The sequence below is a fragment of the Apostichopus japonicus genome, chromosome 19 (assembly GCF_037975245.1).
Source record: "Apostichopus japonicus isolate 1M-3 chromosome 19, ASM3797524v1, whole genome shotgun sequence".
In the NCBI taxonomy this organism is placed as follows: domain Eukaryota; kingdom Metazoa; phylum Echinodermata; class Holothuroidea; order Aspidochirotida; family Stichopodidae; genus Apostichopus; species Apostichopus japonicus.
Window position 1 is genome coordinate 17,668,753 of NC_092579.1, and position 20,141 is coordinate 17,688,893.

At 35.6% G+C, this 20,141-nt stretch overlaps 1 protein-coding gene across 1 annotated transcript in view; it reads right to left on the bottom strand.

Annotated features, from left to right (window-relative positions):
* LOC139960639 (DNA ligase 1-like) overlaps positions 1 to 20,141 on the bottom strand; it is a 33,697-nt gene that overhangs the window by 1,302 nt on the left and 12,254 nt on the right. The window contains exons 11-23 of the mRNA XM_071959162.1: positions 19,605 to 19,669; positions 19,132 to 19,233; positions 18,304 to 18,380; positions 17,641 to 17,726; positions 16,330 to 16,414; positions 15,498 to 15,699; positions 14,387 to 14,569; positions 12,850 to 12,945; positions 11,765 to 11,909; positions 11,035 to 11,117; positions 10,350 to 10,502; positions 9,591 to 9,788; positions 1,790 to 1,882 (exon numbers count right to left, since the gene is read on the bottom strand). Coding sequence (XP_071815263.1) covers positions 1,790 to 1,882; positions 9,591 to 9,788; positions 10,350 to 10,502; positions 11,035 to 11,117; positions 11,765 to 11,909; positions 12,850 to 12,945; positions 14,387 to 14,569; positions 15,498 to 15,699; positions 16,330 to 16,414; positions 17,641 to 17,726; positions 18,304 to 18,380; positions 19,132 to 19,233; positions 19,605 to 19,669 — 1,568 coding nt within the window. The remainder of the gene's footprint in view (positions 1 to 1,789; positions 1,883 to 9,590; positions 9,789 to 10,349; positions 10,503 to 11,034; positions 11,118 to 11,764; positions 11,910 to 12,849; positions 12,946 to 14,386; positions 14,570 to 15,497; positions 15,700 to 16,329; positions 16,415 to 17,640; positions 17,727 to 18,303; positions 18,381 to 19,131; positions 19,234 to 19,604; positions 19,670 to 20,141) is intronic.

Here is a 20,141-nt window from a genome sequence, read left to right on the forward strand (position 1 = left end):
TAACCATGAAAAGGGTGAAGTCATAAAAAACTAGCCAATTTGTAAGTCTTATAGACCACCGATATTGAAGATAAGATACCTTTTGTAAAGAACCAAAACATAAATATAGACTATCCCAAATTTGAGACCCATTTAATTTGAAAGTATCCATTTCACATCAAGACTTTGATATAATATACCATTTTCTGTGGATAAATCATACAGGGCATGCTATCATGTAGCCCTGGGCCCTACCAGGTGACAAAAATTTTGGACCAGGTATCCTGAATTTAGAGAGCCTATGTAGCTGACAAGCCTTCAGCAAAGAAGAGACCATACCAGATATAGCTCCTGGCTAGGGGAGAGGGGGGGGAGGGGCGTCTATATATTTGCAATAATACTAATTGTAACAGAAATTTGTTTACTATGTATACTCTGACAGGTTCAGCACAACATAGACAAAATTAAAGCACGCCTTCTGACATGAGTCAAATTTTTTCAAACTTCAGAGACAAATATATCCAGTGGCACATAGCAAAATGTGATGTAAAATGCTCAAATTGCTATACTTATGGCTAATTGCTATACTTATACTCAATTGCTATAATTATGGAAAACATGTTTCACCATTTTTTGGTATACAAGAACCAAAGTGTATCATTAGAGACAGAAATCAGAGCCTTCTACAGAAACTGCTACACAAAATTTCAAAAACTAATTTGATTATTTTAATTAATTAATTATTTCCCGATAGCGTCTATCATAAGGATTACAGCCATGCACTTTAAATCTATTAACATTAAATATAATATTCCAGTCAGTGTTTGTGAGAGGATAGCAAGCAATGGCAAGATCCCTCACATTATGGTTATATTGCACGCAGAAAAGGTCATTTAATGTCACCAGTCCTTAGCAACCATTAACATTTCTTAGAAATGCACTAACTGGAGCATATCACTTCATGAGTTTTGAGATATGCCCATCGTTAGTAACATTTTTTATACTGCCTGGGCACGACAATCTGTTATGATCCTTTTCTCCAGATGTTAGAAAATGCTACAAAGTTCAGTCAGATCATGTTAATGTTCATATTGATATGAAGTGACATTTTATAATGTCAAACATATATGTATGTCTTTTCAGCTTGCTATCATGAATACTTCAGGGACCATGTCATTTCTGCAACATGGATGAAGGATACTGCGAGTTGTATTTGCTTGAAGTACTCATGAGGGAGGGAGGGGGAGGGATGGAGGGGGAGGGAGGGGGAGGGAGGGAGGGGGCATGGAAGGTCTATTTGTTTATAGTCGAGTGGTGTACAGTATAGATACTGTACAACTGTATTGAATAATAATATTCTTGGCTTCCTATTAACTTATTGGGTTGAATAAAAAACTACCCAAAATACTCAGAAAAACCTCGATCTGTTTTTACTGAGTACTAAAGAAAAAAAAATCTCACATTGGAAATCAAAAAAAAATATTTCTGCAAAGAAGGGGTGCAAAGAGGAGCTGGGAGGGAGTAAAGTAGGTGAAGGGGAGTGGGTTAATTGAGGGGTACAATTTAGCTGTTGCTATGTTGGCAGAAAAGTTTCAACAATTTTTTTCTTTTTTCTGTGTTTATGATTTTCAGATACAGAGTAGCCTCAGGCTCACCATGCTTACATTGACTTTTAGTGTACAAACTCTTTCCTGCAATATGGTAGGCCTACATCATCATAAATAGCAATATATTACATGAAATTTCCACTGAAGAAAAGAGCAGACGAGAGAATGACATATGGAATGACGAGATATTGAGATGAACTCACCTGATTAGCACTGGTGGCTTCTTCGGGCTTCTTATCATCTCGAATCCTCAAGAAACGTGGAAAACGAAGTGATATGCCCTTACACGGGTCCACCTGTGTTCAAATAAACAAACATTCTCACGTTCCTTTTTCATCTTCTTCTTATTTTTTTATCTGTCAGACAACATAATCTTATCTAATACTTGTAACCTTGGTTTGAAGGTTTCCATTGTTTGAGAGAACGAAAGTTGAACCCAACTTAAGCAGCTGTTTTGATAAGACAATGTCGTATGACTTATATCTCTGATGGGAGCAGTAAGAATACAAAAAGATATAAATAAAACATACAAAGGTTGAATTTGTATTTCCATAGAACTAAACAAACATTTATATTTGAACTAAATCTCACTCAGTACAGGATGATAGGATCCATCCCCATTTCTCTTCTTTAAGAGTTCTCTGTGATATACCAGCAACTGTTCCATGCTCTCATTGCTAAAAGAAAACCCAAAAGTGCTTTCCTGGAGGTTTCCAACTCATGTCTTAAAAATTTTTTGGTATTGGCCCCCCACATGTTATATATTGCTAAAACTTAATAACTGTTTTCAACATTACCACCTGTGAACAAGGGCGGCGGAACCGGGGGGGCACAGGGGGCACGTGCCCCCCCACTTTTCCTCAGGTTAAAATGTGCCCTTTTTCTACATAAAAATTGAGGTGTCTCAAGTTAGCAAGAGGCCAGGGAACCAGAATGAACACTCGGGAAGGGCCGTTTCCGGCCATCTGAGGGGTTTGTAAAACCAAAAATTTTCTTGTACGCTCCGCGCCAACTGATGGTGGCGCTCCGCTCAGATAGTCGTGCGCACAACTTTGCAAATCCTGGCTACGCCCCTGACTTTCAATGAATTTCTGTGGGTCAAACTCAAAGCTATTTCGAATGGAAAATATGTTAAGATAATAACAAGAAATAAACTCTAAATCGGAAGATTCCTACATTAGCAACTAGCATGATTTCACCTCATTTTGTCTCAAAAGAAAACTTGTTCCTTGTTTCCCAATTTGCACATTGGATATGGCAGTGCTATTATGCATATTTTCCTTGGGCGGGGGGGGGGGCGTTGATGGAGTGATGTGTATATGTAAATAAGATAATACAATAAGAGTTATAAAGGGTACTAAATATAAGGCTGCATCAGTTCAATCGAATTTCTGCAAAGTGCCCTTTGATGTCGGTGCCCCCCCAGATTAAAAGTGCTTCCGCCGCCCTTGCCTGTGAAAGGTTTAATAAACTCTGAATGATTTCCTTTACTTTTGAAGAGTGTTTGATTAATCAATTCAATGTCTCAGGTCATGCAACATGCTTTGAGGGTGCATGGCAGTAAAATAGGAAATTTGAACTTTAAGCATGAGTGACCATTCTTTCAACTTTCTAGCATCTTTGGAGGCCATGAACTGATGTGTAAGTTAGTCTAACCTCTCAAACTCACATAAACGTCAGGTTTAAGTTAGTGTAACCTCTATGAGAGAGGTTGATAACTAACTATATTGACCTTTGAACTGTAATAAAAGTCAAGTTAAAGTTAGTCTTACCTCTATGAGAGAGGTTGATAACTAACGATATATTGACCTTTGAACTCTAATAAAACATGGGAGTCGGCTTTAATGACCTCAGGTTCACACACACCCCCCCCCCACCCTTTTTCAAAATCTCTTATCTGCCCGCCCCTGACAGTTACTTAATTCTTTAACTCTTTATTAAAAAATCCGGCAAATTTTATTCAGCTCAAATGTTTAACGACAGATAACTCAATAATAAAGAAAAAAAAAAATAATGATTATTATTATTATAAAAATTGCATAGAACAGTGTTACTTTCACTAAGGTTTTAGGGCAGTAAGCTGGAAATGTTGAAGTTAAACTTTGGCAAACACACATTGAGACTTTAAGAAAAGTTTTTCAAAGAAAGAACAGTAATTGATCATCACCACATTGTAAACCATGCTCAAGTTGACACAGAACAAAAGCTATAAAAGTCATCTAAATTATCGATTTAAAATGTATCGCATCATGATTTAAGCTAAAATGAAGAATTCCACCTGATTACGTACATTTTGTAAATTTCACTGTTATTAATTTCCACTTCATTAACATCAAATAATATTTCCAAGGGCATGTTTATAGGCAGATCATTATGTCTGCATTGACAGTGTTGAGATATATAGCTAATAAAGTCCAATGTTTGTGGTTATATTTTCCCTCCAAATCCCTCCAAACTTATTTCAAAGCAGGATTTCACGACTCAAAGAATGCCTAATTCCTAAAATATGTCAGTGATATGTATATATATTTAAGAACAGATCATCAAATCAAACGTGTGTAAAAATCAATTCCCGTCCCAAACTACTTTCTCTCTCCCTCCGAAATTCTCTGCAATTCAACGTGGAAGTCACAAAAGGAAACCTTGATATTGATCTTCATCTGTACATGAAAATAGTTAAATCTTTTCTTTCCTCTCTTTCTATAAAGCCTGAATGATCTACAACATATTAAAGAAATGTTAAACTGCAGATATCCGCAGCAGCCTAAGAGGCACACCGACCGATCAATGTTGATTAATCAAGCATAAGAATGTCAATACGTAAATAGTTGGAGCTGACATTCGTTAGGGACTTGATACAACTCTCAAAACTAGTCTTGCATGTACAATAACAGGACTTGATCAGGGATTGGGAGGGTGGGGTGTGTGTGTATAAGGGGTACATACCACAACCCTGTCAACCCCCCCCCCCCTCCCAAACAAGTAAAGTACAGTAGTTAATAGCAAAATCTTGCTTGTATAGAACTAATTATAGCCAAAATATGCCTTTGAGTATGCAATTTAACATCTCTCTTTTCTGGGGGTAGACCCCCCAACCCCCTGCATGGTAGGTGGCTTCATTGACCTCATTGTGACACCCTTTCCCACTCCTACCCAGAGAAACGATATAACATGAAGAAAAATTGTGCTGGAAATGCTGTTTGTGTTACAATTAAGTAAATACTTACAGCAAGATGAGTTATGAGTTTTGCTTATGATGCTATCAAAACAGCACCCCCTCTTGAAGGCAGTTTCATTTCAGCCCAATTAACAACACATCAACTGCTTTTATTTTGTCATTAATGAAAAAGTTTTGACAAGTAAATGGTATAAACCCGGTCCCCCCCCTCCCCCCAAAAAAAATAATTCACCTGTGATAAGACCAATTTAACTGTTCAAATTTGTGAAATGGTTAGGTTTCTTTCAGACTTGATCCATTTTGTGCATTGATTTTCCATTCTTTCTCAATAAGTACTAAAATTTATTGCAATGTGATTCTTTTAGCATGAATGTTATGTTCATGCATTATTTCAGATAATGGACAAGAACAAGAACAAGACAGAAAAAAAAATAGAGAAAAAAAAATGAACAGAAAAAGAGGTAAAGAAAGAAATTGCCTCATGTGTATATATGGTTCACACTAATACTGAAAGGTTTGAAAATCATTAACTACACACAGGAGCAAGCAATCAATCAATCAATGATAAAAGTCAAAAAGGGTGGTTTGCTTCAACAAACACTTGTGTTTTATTTCGAATATAAATATATTTATTAAAGTTTGTTGAAATGCAAGATATTGACACAAATAAACATAAATATCTTTTTAACTCTCTCCTCCTACTTGCTGTGATATTTTTAACGATATTAGATTCCAACAAAGCAAAACATGCAAGTATTGTCCGAGACCCAGCCATCTATTGCCAAAAGGGTCTATTAATGTCTATCAGTCTCGTAATCCATGTGTGTATCGGGTAATTGAATTTGCAATTTTCTTGGAATTTATTCTGTTATTGGCGAGGGATCCACGATTCCAACAAGGAATGAATCAGCGCTGTTGCAGTTTGACATTTCACTTTGAGAAATTGAGAGATGAGTTTTTTTTGTCGTCTATCCGCCTACACGGTGTCTCCAAAGTCTCCCACTCACAAGCCTAATAGAAGCCAAGACATACAAAACAGGAAAACCCTCCAGAAATCCGCCCCCAATTTTTCTGTGAAAACACTGCATCTTGGTTTGAAAATGCCTAAAAGGCAGCAAGAAAATACTTCTTTTTTTGGGGGGGCGTAAAAGACGGAAAGGTGAAAAAACTCAAAGTTGAAATACGAGATCAAATTTTTGAAAAAATAGAATGGAAAATCTCATCATGAGAGATAAATCATAATTTGATGATATGAAAATTTTTTAGGCTATGTTTTCTATCAAAATAAGAAAACCTCTGGTCAATGGGAATATTTGAAGCTAATGAACGTTGTTGTGTCCTTGTGTAACCATGCGATGTTGGAATGACTTTCAGGCGCAACGAGTAATTTTGAATGAGAAACTGTTATTCAACCAGTAGATTAATGTGCTACACAAAGAAAAAGATAAACATTCATGATATCACCTTTATCTTTCTCTTTTTACCTTATCTTTCTCTTTTTATCTTTATCTTTCTCTTAGTCCACTGAAAGTGGTGAAAACTTAGGAGGAATGAATCAGCTTAATTGGTGTAACTTTTCAATACTTTTTCAAGTTTTGCACACTTGTTTAGGTTTCAGCCTTGAGGTATATGCGAAAATAAATCAAAATTTAATTCTGCTTATTTTCACACATGCATACAGTCATGGTTCACGACATGCTTTGCTGACCACATCGCATGTACGCCAATTTCACCATAAAGAATTTAAATTACCTATCGATCAAAATCAAGGTCTGGCGTAGCCTAAAATTTGACAATGACAAAGTTTAGATGGACTGGTCTATAAGTTGAGTTGTTTATGTCGCCTTTATTTTTTATTATCAAAAGTGCTTTTCTTTCTAGCCGCAGGCCTCGAAATTCAGGCTATTTTACTAAATAAATGCTACCCAGATTTCGCTGGTTATCGGTGACAAAAGAAGAAGGTACAAGAATTTTTCTTCCAGTGCCCATTAAGAACATAAACATATGGTAAGTTCTCAATACCTAAGCATAAGCACTTCATTAGTGCTTATTATCAGCAAATATTATTGGACTGCTCTCAAAAGCCGGTACAGTAACTGATGTGTGTGCTGTTACTCAGAAAAAAATACATGAGAGAACTTGATATTAAGCCAGTGGATTTTTATTAAGCCCTTGCATTTTTTAAGCAAGAGGCAGAAATTGTGAAAATTCTAGGTCTGTAGCAGAAAAAAAAAGGTTGGTCACTAGGTAATGCTTGATCATATGGTAGCTGTTACTAATGTTTTACAGATTTATTGCAGAAAAGCAGTGAAAATGGGTGTCCACATGAGTCAGCAAATAACACTGTGTTGTATGAATTATGAAGATTTTCACCTCCCAATGAGCATTTTACTGACAGTTTCTTGAAGTATTTGCTTAGATGGTTTACACAAATATGTGAATAAACTTTATGCTGACAAGTTGTCATGGTAACATTAATGTATGTACGACAGTCTTAACTGAATTTTGATACCAACCATCATTCAATACATCTTTTTGTTTCAAGATTGTTGGTACTTTAAACAAATATATAATGAATTTTTAATCACATTTTACAAACCAATGAAATGTAGGTTCATCTCGAAATAGCAATGATCAAATTGGCAAAGTTTACTTCATCGATTATTTAATTTCAAACTGTGAGACACTTCAAAATTCACACAGAGGAACAGGCCTCTTGAGGTTATAACTTAACTAATAGTGTAATTATTGGCACATTTTGTATTACAACCTTTATAGCGACAGAAAGGTGAGGAATTGGGGATTTCAATTTTGTGTCGGTGTGATGAAATTTGATGCTAATTACATATTCCAATATGCAAGTTTGGTTGCCATTTTAATTTATGCTATAGATAAACACACTGCAGGTGTATACAAACAACAAGAATAAAACAAGTGGAACCCTTGGTATTAAAGAGAATGAAGGTGAAATATCAAGTCACAGAGTAAACAAGTCAGGCTTGTTTATGATGTTTTCTGAGAGTAATGATGATATTAACTAGTTGATCTGTAAACTACTTCTGTCACTATCTGAAGAGGAGGGCCTCCAGAAGTGAATACAGCCATAGGGCATTTATTAAACAGCAAATTAGATCCCTAACGCATAAAAGCATTCTTCCACATCTGGTATTTAAAAGGGGATACAAATCGTTTCCTCTATTGCTAAAGGTTGCCCAGCAAGTAGTTAAAAAGGGTAAAGGATTCCTTATTAACCTTTATGTTCCTTAATAAGGAACAATTTTCTGATCATTGTGACTAGGTTTAGATCACATCATTACAAAGCCTTTAGTATAGGCCTCTGAGTAACTGCCCTACTTTGATCTTCTTTGACTCCATATGACCTTTGACCTAAAAAATCAGTACAAGTCAAGTTCTATGACCCATGAGATGCTATGACCTCATTTGATGAAATCAACAAAGAACCTAACGAAATATGTGACTTTTATGTGATTTTTTTGCTGTTTTCCCCACGTTTGAACCAAAATGGTGTTTCACAAGATGACATATCATCTGAAGATCAGTATGACTAAGTTTGATCAAAATCAATATTTAAATCATAAAAGGAATCCACTTTTTTTTTTAATTTACTGTTTTGACCTTTTTTTTCTATTTGATCCCAAAGCACCTTTCACATTAAAAAAAACAAAACAATTAAAGTACTAATTATCCTTAATTATCATCTGCTGTCATTATGACAGAGTTTAATGAAAACCAAACAAAGCCTAAGAGTAGACTTTGATGTGATTTTCCCTGTATTCACCCCTAATGACCTTTGACCTATATATACAGTTTGGGAAAGGTTTTTACCTGTGAAATAGATGGGTGAGTAAACAGACGTATACTATAGCTCCTTGTTCCAACATTTATGCAAGACATAACTTTATAAATATATGTAATGGGATTCCCACAAGTTTCATGAGTCTTTCTTCTATGAAGGGAGTGGGGAGGGAGTAAAGACGGGAGAGGAATTCCTTCTGGGGAGGGGTGAAGGTCGGGAAGGTATTTGTTCCTAACTCAAGCATCAACTTGGCAGTAATCAGAAATGGAGATTGTAGCTATGGATTGCCACACATTTGCAGTAAACATTAGTTGGCTAGCATTTGCACTTATAAAGACACCAAAATCAAACTTTTTATTGACATTATCGGTTAGAGTCCTTCAAACAGGAATTTGAAAGTGTCCTTTGTTTTCATGTTAGTATAATTTAAGTACCTAAGCTTATGAGAACTTTAAATTCAATGGCATACACAAATTGAAGCAGCAAATTGGAGCAATAGCTTGCTAGTGCCCTCAATTCTTTTCTTCAAATGTAACCGGGGAAAGTACAGTCTTGATAAAATTACAAAGTGTAATGTAAGTAAATAACTGGGTGACACACGACACTGTAAAGGGATTACCAGCAAAGTTTCTCACAAATTACATTTATAGGACGAAAAACAAAAATGACTTGATTGTTTAGGTTATACACACTCAAGGCTGGTAGTCTGCCCGAACCTGAACAGGATGAAACCAGTTGAATGTTGACAGATACAAATCCTAATGCTGTTTAATGGACAGGTGACTAGTATTGACCTGGTCCCACACATGAAACTAAGGTCCCTGTATTGTATACGTGATATTGACAAGTCTACAGCTATCACCTCCCACACCTGAACCGGATTCAGCCGGTCAAATGTCTAACCCTACCCGATCCTAACTCTATTTTATGTACAGGTGATATGAAGTAAGCAACACTGACCAACTCCCAAACCTGAATGGGATCAAGCCAGTATAACATTGAAACTTACCAATCCTAAGCCAGCTTTATGAACAGGTGATATGGACAGATCAGCAGCTTTCACCTCCCACACCTGGACTGCATCGAACCAGTGGTCAGGAGTGTGTGCACTGTCGAACCGATAATAAGACGGCGGTTTCTCCAAAATGTGGTCCGCAAAGAATTTACTGTGCTGTTCTAGTTCGTCATCTTTCAGTCCAGTACCGATCTACGAAGAGAGAGAATTCCACAGTTGAAATCCATTCATTAATTTAAAATTCAAGAGGCAGAAGAGAAAAGGGACGAGAAAGAAATTGTCAAGGACTTCGATGATGAATTTCTGCATCAACACCTTCTGATGGCTAGTTCTTCACATTTAGAGATGAATGGCTGAATTTACACACCTCCCACAGGTGATCAAGCAAGAAAGGGTGAATCAACAGATGATGTCTGGACTAGATTGATACTGGTTGTGGCACTGAATTTTTATAGCAAAGACAAGCAGTGCGAATTGCCTGAAACTGCACAGCACAAAAGATTAATTCTTCTTACGCAGCCTACCTGTAGCCCCCTCAGCATGTTACTTTATTACCTCATAAGTATTTCATAACACCCTGAGCATGACCACTGATATTCTTTTAACTGTGCTTTGTTAAGATGTGCAATTAAAAAACTACTAGGCCATTGTGAATTTTCAATAAATGCCAGAAGTTATAAAAATTTGTTGCCTACCACAAACCTGTTTGAAAGAGTCAATAAGCTTGATTCCAAAAAAAAAAATTCCACTCACCTTACAAATAGATTGATACTCTTCACTCTCCTCATCATAGCAGGCTAACAAAAAACCACCGTAGGTTCCAGCCCTTTTACCCCTACCATGGTAACCACCAATCACAGCCAGGTCTAGTGTGTCTCCTGTACCTTCAAGGTAATCCTTTTTCAGCTGAAAGAGAACACAGTGTTATCAATCATTTCACTGAAACACTCAAGACTAATATCATTTATACCTACTTGAGCAAAGATCACCGTAAAATGTGGTTTCTTTATGAGTGTTTAGTGAGTGAAACACATGCTCTGAGGGCATAAGTTCTGAGGACATTTGTTCTAAAGGTAGTACAAAATAGAAGTGTAGAAGCTTAATCTTTTGTTGAAGTTTTGATCATAGGTGGTGTTTAGTTTCGTTTACTTTCAAGCAAATTTTAATAGAAGAAATTTTATTTACTTCAAATATCCTAGCAGGTTTCTACACAGAGAGACACCTGTTCACATTGCAACTACCAAACAATATCTTTGACCAGACACGTTATAAATAGTGAACAATGGTGAAAATTAAACATATTCAGTTCCATGTTCAAATCGTTCAGCCCAATCCTATACCCATTTACTTTCATATAACTGTGTGCCTAATATTACAGTGGATTATTCTTTCAGTCTATTCAAACGTGAACAATTTTGTTTTTTACGAAATTACGAACCTTGAGCCAGTTGTGAGATCTCTTTGATATTTCGTAGGTTGCTTCAGCGTCTAAGGTCTTAACCATCAGTCCCTCGCAATTACCTGACAGAACAAGACACAATGGCAATGGTATTAACTGTGTTTCACAAATATGAAAATAGAATGAGTAGAAGCAATTATTTCTCTGGCTACAAATATTACCACACATCATCTGGAATGGACACTTTTATTCAACAAGTATCCAACCAACATTCAAATGTGAATCATGTGTTTAGTATGATACTGTACAAGATCACTATTTGGAAGGACCTGGATTTGCATTTATGTGAGTGTGTTTGTGGTGGGGGGAGGGGGGAGGGACAGAGAAGGTCACACATTGACAATATTTACCCTTAGCTATTATTAGTGTCACTAGTTCATGGGATAGGTCCTGGACAGTAATAATCCAGCCAACAATGGAAAGTGACTCATCTTAATGTAACAAACGAATAGTTATGTACACTTTTAGGTCAAGCTCTGTTGCATGGTAAATGTGCAAAAACATACCTCTCCGTAACGTACACTATATAGATGAGATTGTTAAGATAAGTGGCATTAATTTAAACTAGTACTTTTTTTATACTTCCTTTATTCACTTTGCTTGTCTTGTTTTATACTTCATTTTTGGCCACTTCTTTCAACATTACTTTCCTCCTATTTCATAATTAACTCCCAACAATCACATTTTTTGGGGGGGTTAAACTCTTTACCTTTCATCGACTCATCCAGGAACATTTGAATATCTTCGATATCTGAAGATATTTTGGATTTAGCCAGGACAAACTCTCCCTCGACCTCCTGGAAGTGCTCTAGAAGAAGATCTCTTCTCTCACGCAATGGTTTCCTGACAAGAGCCTGAAGACAAATGCAAGCAAAAATTCAACCAAAAATTCTCTTGTAAACAGAGATTCAATTCACTTTTAGACTTATTGAATTTGCCCTTGAGCCTTACATAAACAATACTTCTCACGACATACCCATTAAGATTGTGCTGTTTCATAAGAACAAGTAAACATGTTCGCTGATGTGAAAATAGTTATCTGAAACATTCCTTTTGGCACAAATTAATTTGACATTATTACATTCAACAATACATTGCCTCTGAAGTTAAATAGTTTTAAGTTTGTCTCAAGCTTTCGGGAATTTCCCTTGTGAAAGAAAAACAAATGTGACATAATAAAGTCATAAGCAGTAATCAGCAAATAGAGTAAGATTATTCATAATGATGGTGAAATGCTGTTACAAGAAGGGTGGGGGGGAGGAGCAAGGATCTGGGAGGCAAATAAACAGTTAGTGAGACTAACAGATTACCATTTGGTCTTTCTACCAACCAACCAGCTGCTTTTTAGTCATGTTACACTTTATTCTTTAACCAGATTTCAGCCAAGTAGTAGTGGAGCATGTATTCTATCAGATTCTGCCTTCCTCGATCCAAAAAGGTTAAAATGGTTGGCCGTTAGTTAGTCTCAAATAGTTGATAGCAATCACAACTTTAGTCATTACTGCCATGTAGGCAATGCTATGAAAATGTGATGTCTAAACTAAGCTAAGCAAACTGTTGTAACTTGTTATGAAACACTCACAGCCTATCTTCAGTCTTTAACAAAAACTGCATATTTAAAAGTTTTCAGCTTTATACGACCTTCAAAATGCTGCTAAACTATTAAAATACATTGTAACCAAAAATGTGGTGGCCAAGCTGCTGAGTACTTTAGTGATATGATACTGGATATATAATCATTATCTGAGAGTATATACTTTCAAAGAAAGAAATAATGTGTTGTAACTGACGTACCTCTCCGTTAAGATAGAGCAAATCGAAAGGAAAGATACAGACTTGGACTTTAATGTCATCAATCGCTGCGTCCTTCCGTTTTCTTGTGCTTAGAATCTAAAGAGATAACAAAAACCGCCAAAAATAGCATAAACGTATTAAATCACCAATGATTGTGTCCATCATCAATTTAATGTTCAAAGTTTGTCTAGCACTTTTGAAAGCTTTGATTTTTTTCTCATTGAAGACTGATTTCTGTGTTCAAAAATGCTATACATCTTTACACTTGTATAGCAACTGTACCATTTTGTGAAGCAATTTGCTATACTGGATAAATATATTCCCTGCCCTTTATGTCAGTATTAAAGTACTATCTCCAACCCATGTGGTAGAACCAACCAATTTAAATTTGGTCAATGCCTAATGTCTCAGCTATCATCAATGCCCTAACCAAACTCCTTGTCAAAAGTTCCAGCAATGTCTATGAACTGGTTATAACATGTCTGCTGACTAAAAGCAAACAGCAACAATTGAAATTTAATAGTGCAAACAAGTTTTGAAAAACTTTTATGGAAAGTGTCATTGATAAATAATACGTATGGTAATTTCTAATGCAGTTTGGAAACATGTCATAGCAGTCGGCAGTTTACAAATATCCAAATAAGCCGTAACTAAGCAACTTAAGATTAATGGTTCAGATACCAGTGTGCAAAGTGTGCATTACGTATGCAGACAGCAATCCTGCTGTCTAGCATGCCACAAGAAAAAATTGTCGGTTGCCTTTTTGGCAGTTTGGCACCATGCCATAATATCTGACACATGCAGTACATTTGCCTGGTCAGTGTTTCAGACTCGTTTCTACCTGCTTCTTCTGTGTACACTCTCTCCCAGTGTGCTCTCCTATACATGAGGGCAGTGCACATATCCTAAATGAGGCATACACAATCTTCTGTTGAAATGTTATCCTAAGCTTTCCCATTATATGCGTAAATTTAAGACAAGGTACGTTACAGATACAGTGTAAGATATACATGATTTCTCTTTAAGATTTACTAACAGATCGCATCATGAAACATCTGCTTTCCCAGTATTACAAGGTCATTAAAGATGTCGAACTGCTTGAAGCGATTGTCAAATATAGAAATATTCAAATTTTAATTAAGAGACTCAGGTTTGTGAAGTCTTGCTTGCTTTGAAGAGTAGATCTATATATTATATCGAGATTGACACATCTAAGCCATCAAAACTTCACAATTTATCCAGTCATTTTACGCCAATTTTTCTATTCGCATGGTGCCTTGTGCGCTCTAGTATCACCATTATATATAATCAGTCTATAGTCTTGGTGATGTTATGTAAAAGTTATCACTCACAAAACTAAACCCTATAAGCACATGAAATTAGTTCTACATTAATTCATGCGCAACAATCAAGCCCTTTTTAAATTTCTATTACACCGAGACTGCATATTAAAGTACAGAACAGACAACATATTCAGAGTACGACCGATGTCTTAATTTAAGACATCGTAAAAAATTCCCAATAAAAGTCACTCTACCTGGAAAGGTAAAATCTGCTTTTTCTCTGTATCCCAGGCAACAGCTTCAGAATCAATAATGGCTGATTTGACGGAATCTTTTTTGAATTTTGGTATCCTAGCGATGACGTCTGGGTATTTGCTTGTATTGTCTTCTTGGTTACGGCTGTAAATGTGAACTTCACCTGATTCCAGTATGTGAATCTAAAACAAAGAGTGAATTAGAAGATGTAAACCAGTTTGGAGAAATATTACCTTTCTAAAAAGGATTGAATAATTCCATGGTATAAAATTCAATGCTAGAGAATAAGCATGCAAATGCAAAAAAAATTAAACTGTATTTTTCAAAAGACTTATACATACCCCCTCTGCTATTAACTTGTTCTGAAAGACTACAATTGATAGGTTATCATGAAAAAAAAAGGAAATTAATGCTAAATTTAACACTGAGGAAATTAATGCTAACTTTAATACTGCTTAGTAAGTAAAGTAATTTCCTGTCTGCCACATGATCGCATTCACGCTGATAAATATGTCTCTTTGTGATTCACATTTACATTCTCAACATTTCTCGGAAATTTCACGAGTGGATCCTCTGCAAAAGTATAATTCTTAATACTGTTGCTACTTAAAGCAGAAAAAGAGGATAGTTTCATTAAAAATGGATTTTAATGACTATTAGATTATTAATCAATAATTTTATATGACTTCCAATTACTTCAAGGTATACTTAGTGTGAATTGATACATGTGCAGGGAGGGTTTGGTTTACTACTACATATGTTGACTTCAAGGGATGATACTGCATACAGTTAAAACATTTTCATGTTTATTACTAGATAAACAAAAAGCCTTAAGTAGCAAACCATCTCACACAACAGCTCTAAATAAAAGAAGAAATTAATCATCCCATATTCATAGTGACATTGAATAAGAAATAGCTGAGGCATAATTAATACATTTCTACATCTGTTCTACAAACTGTTTTCATATATGCAAACTGAGAAATTCTTTGCCTTCCTTGCCTGAGTGAATTTTGGACTGACTTATCATAACTTGAAGAAATAGAAAAAAAAATGATTAAAATTAATTTTTGGTTTCAGCTGTAAACCGAAACAGATGCAAAAACATACCTGTGCTCTCTCTCCATCATACTTAAATTCACATATGAATGCCATTTCCTGAAATCGATTCAAGACTTCACTGACTCCTTTGGTGGGGTGAGCTAACATGGGCTTCAGAGGTACACTAGGGGTGAGCTTACAATGCTTTGGAAGCTCAGCAACTCCGTGCTCTAGAATTGCTGGAATGATTGCATCGTATGAAGGCAACTCACTGGAAGGGAGGGAGAAAATTGTATTAATTTGATTATTTTTTGTGTTAATTTTATCGAAAAAGGGCAACAAAAATAAAATGCTTATTCCATTGAGCTCATTTGTTCTTTATATGTTCAGTCCTGTTGCTATAGAACAGGGACCATTCTCAACAATGGATTTTCAATTGATTTGGCCAAAAAAAAAATTGGTATGATCCAAAAACTCAATATACCTAGATTGGGCAATAATGCTTAACATTGACTATTCTGTTTTTTACTCTCTCTGCTATTCAAGTTTTTGGATGGATTCCATTCCAATGCCGATGTTTCTCACCTGCCCACACCCTGTGCTCCTACCCTACTGTGCTTTCACATGGAAAACGAGTCTTACTGGTCTCGGGAGGTGATGCATTCGTTTCTGACCCAACAAAAACCGACTTTTACTCCATTGCATTGGCTCAGAGTGTCAACAAATCTATTATACACTTGAGCAGGAATACTACTATTTACTACCAGCCATAATCATCCATTCTACAGAGGCTGGTGTAGTGACTAGAGGCACCTCAAAGACACTCTAAGACACCTCAAGAACATTGACACCACCCAACACTTACCACCCACAAGTAAATTGTTATCTATTTTTTACTTACCAATATGCTGTTTTGACAAGTTTTGATGCTTCCTCCATTTCTTTCTTGACACTGTCAGTTATCTTCTTCTTACTCGTGACATTTTCTAACAAACAAGAAAAAAAGGGTCGGGAAAGAATAAAGCAAAAAATTAACATTATGTTTATTGTTATTAAGGATACCATAGTTTTGAAATTTGTTCATTAGTGGCTGGCCTTCTAAATAAAGACCCTTCAAGTTTTTTTGCCTTGGATGTCACTGTTGTGTGAATATCTGTGTGATAGGTTGAACTATTGGGCACTTAAAACTTAACTTTCATGTTTTACTCATTACTCATTGGCAATTCCATATTATTTTCAATATATTTTCAATTTCATATAATTTCATATTATTATATAGCAAACTTCTGCAATGTGTTAGTTACATGTAAATTTATATTTTACATCAATATTTGATAACACTGATGGCAATTCCTGTTCAAGTACCTTTGTACATATTGGTAAAAGTCGTGGAATTTATTCTTAGACATTCAATCCTTATGAGTAGATTGCAACTGAAAAATGGTTGACTGTTAAGATTTGGAGAAAATAATTCCAGTATATTCCTTCATTTTGTTTTAAATTGGACAAAGAACAACTAGACCTGAGATAAGTTCTTATTGAAAAGTGATGATTTGGACCTAATTTTTGTCAAATTCTTACAAACTGCAACTTCACTTCTGTGAAAAACACATTGAGAAGCCTGCTAGCATACTTGTTAGAAGGGGAGGGAGGGGGATTACTTTGTGTTGCTATGGCAAAAGCATTAAAATTTCACACAAGATGTGTTCCCTGCCATAATAGGTTCCAATACCACACATGCACAGTAATCTTTCATGCCTAACTATGACTATGAAGAAACAATTGCAAGTACAACTGGGGATATTGTTTATCTGCCAAGAAGTAGTTAACATGATATTATCACACTTAGAAAAGTGGACATTTTCATTATTAAATCAACAAACCAGTTAATTATTATTTCATACTGATAATAAATCTGGCTGGGTCTTGCCTAAGAGAGACTGTAATGCAGGCAAGATAATACTATAACTCCTGTTTCTATCACCAGATGTGTAATATTCAGGGACAATTCATCTGGTATAACATAGCCAAATTTGATTCTTTAATAAGAATATATGGCCAAATTGCTACACAAATGAAAATATGTATAGCAGTCTTTTACATACTTTGTATTCATTCATGAATTCCCATGGAGATTATGTTGTAGACAGAACCAGCTGTTTGATAGAGAAAGTCTACAGCTAACGAGAGCTTGTCAGAGTGTTGTACTCACTATTTTCTGAGAGGGCCACTGCATGACCAAGGGCCACCAGAACTGACTGTTCAGCTAGTCCTATCCTGAGTTTGCCAGTGAGAGACCTAAAAGAAGGAAAAAGATTCTTGAAGATAATTATTCATCTTTCATTGTGCCTTTTCTATCCCATTTGTTAAGGTGAGGGCAACCTTGATCTATTGCTCTACAGCATAGCCCCCCTCTCCCCCCCCCCCCACAATAAAGTAACCACTTTAATAGCTTCCAGCTTAAACACGAAACATAATGACCCACAATTTGTAAATCTGGGAACTGCAGACTGAAATCAATGTTTGTACACTTTTGGGGAAAAGGGATCAATATATTTAAACCAATAGTTTGATTTCTTCTTAATATTTCATGTTGAATATAAACATGGTGTTCTTTTGCTATTATTTGCCAGTCCTGTCGGAAAGTAAATACGACCACAAAATACAAAGGGGACAGAATATTCCACAGGATTTCCTTTTTGCTCTCGGCACAGAATAAATAATATCTTACAAAATGAGGGATACTACGAGACGTAGAGACCATACATGAAAGCTCAACATTCACAATATGAAAATCGATGGTGAAGAGCACATCTTTACCGTTGTATTTTTTTTTCTTAACGTAAAAAGAACAAATTTTTGAGATAACACGTACCTGATAATGTATTTAGATTCACATCCCCTACATGCGATCATCATGGCTTTGATGACATCGACCTTCTTAGACATGGACTACAGAGAAAATATCAGAAAGAAGACCTGAGCGTTAAGGTATACCCTAGAGGTGACTCAGATGCAAAGATTTAAAGATAAAACCACGGAATACAGAGTAGCAGACCATTGGAAAATATTCCTACATTTGAAGACAACAATAAAGTTTATGAAAAGAAAATGCCTCTTTCAAATGACTATAAAGGGGAAAAAAAGATCCCATAAAACACAAGCAGAATGTAACGTTTAATGTTTCTCGCAGTAATAGTTCATGTATTTGGAGAAAACAATGTTGGATCCCTCTTCCCCATGAGAGTTTCTTTCTTACATTGGTAAAGTATAACTTACAAGGTAAATGTCAAAATTTTGTTTTATAATATAGCTGAGCCGTCTGCTATCAAATTTGTTAGCCTTAAAATGAGATTTTCGATCTCGAGAAAATTTTGATTTTTGCAATTTGTTTGGGCTGAACGCAACATCTGTCTGATATATGAATAGTCATAACATTGCACCAAAGTGCATAGAAATGATTTTATTTTTCTTGTCCTTTTTTACAATTTATTTTGATGGTTTCCTTCAGTTGGAGATGCTAACTGTTAATGATGTCATGTACTTCATATTAGCAGTTATTTAAAAATGTATTTCTGAAAATATCTGTAATTGAGAATGTTGTTCAGTCTTCTATTTAAGGCTTACGTTTCTTGCACGTTACTTTTTCTTCGACGGAATACACAGAAACAATTGAGAACAAGGAGAAGATATTAAATCTTACAGCATTGCCACTAAAGTTGGCAATTTCTCTAAGCTTCTTGAAGGTGTTGTCCAAGGTCAACTTAGGTGGAGCAAACATCATTCGTTGATTACATTTGCTTGTCTGCAAAAGAATATATATAACAGGATTAACATTATTGACATGTGCCCTTTAAAATTTAGAAATACAATTCATTAGTATTAAACACAGAGTAGTGAAGATGCAGTCTAGTTTGAACACTTTCCAATCCAGTTGTGAACTAAAACTAGGACAGGAATGATCAAAATATTGCAAAAACACAGTAAAATAAAACAATATATTGACTGTTGTTGCTCTAAACAAGAGAAGACCTGTACATACATATATACATATTTACATACATATATACATACAGATCAAGTGCTTTGCACTTTGAATTAAAGAGTCATACACTTTCAGTTTCGACAGAGAATCAATAAAGGTCACTTTTAGAAAGTATTTCTCTTCCTTCTCACCTGCGCAACAATCCCAAGGTCTCCTTTCTCGTTTGCTTCTGCTTTTAAAGTCGCTGTAGCACGTCCTAGAACAGCATGAAATTAAGAAACAACTTAATGACCACAAATCAGTGATTGATATGTGAAGCATCAAAGGCAAAATACATTTGTGACATCAGAATAAAAGTGAAAAAGCTGTAACATTCTGAAGCATCAGAAATATTTCTTTCTTTCAAAACAGCAGATGAGCAGCTACTTAACTTCAGTTTAAACTGGGATGTGGTATATTATGCTTATTATGCCCATTAATCCTAACCTTCCCTGACCCTTCATTTCATTTCATTTATTTATTTTTGTTCTATCACAACATAAGTATGACATATTACATAGGAGATAAGAAACAAAACTTGTGAAAGGAAGTGTACTAAAAAACCCTATAGGGCTTGTCGGGTAGTGACACTCTCTGAAAAATACAGAACTTTACAATTAGAAAAGAGAACCAAAAATATAAATAAATAAAAAAACAGAACCCTTTCCTCTCCCTTCCATCACCCCCCC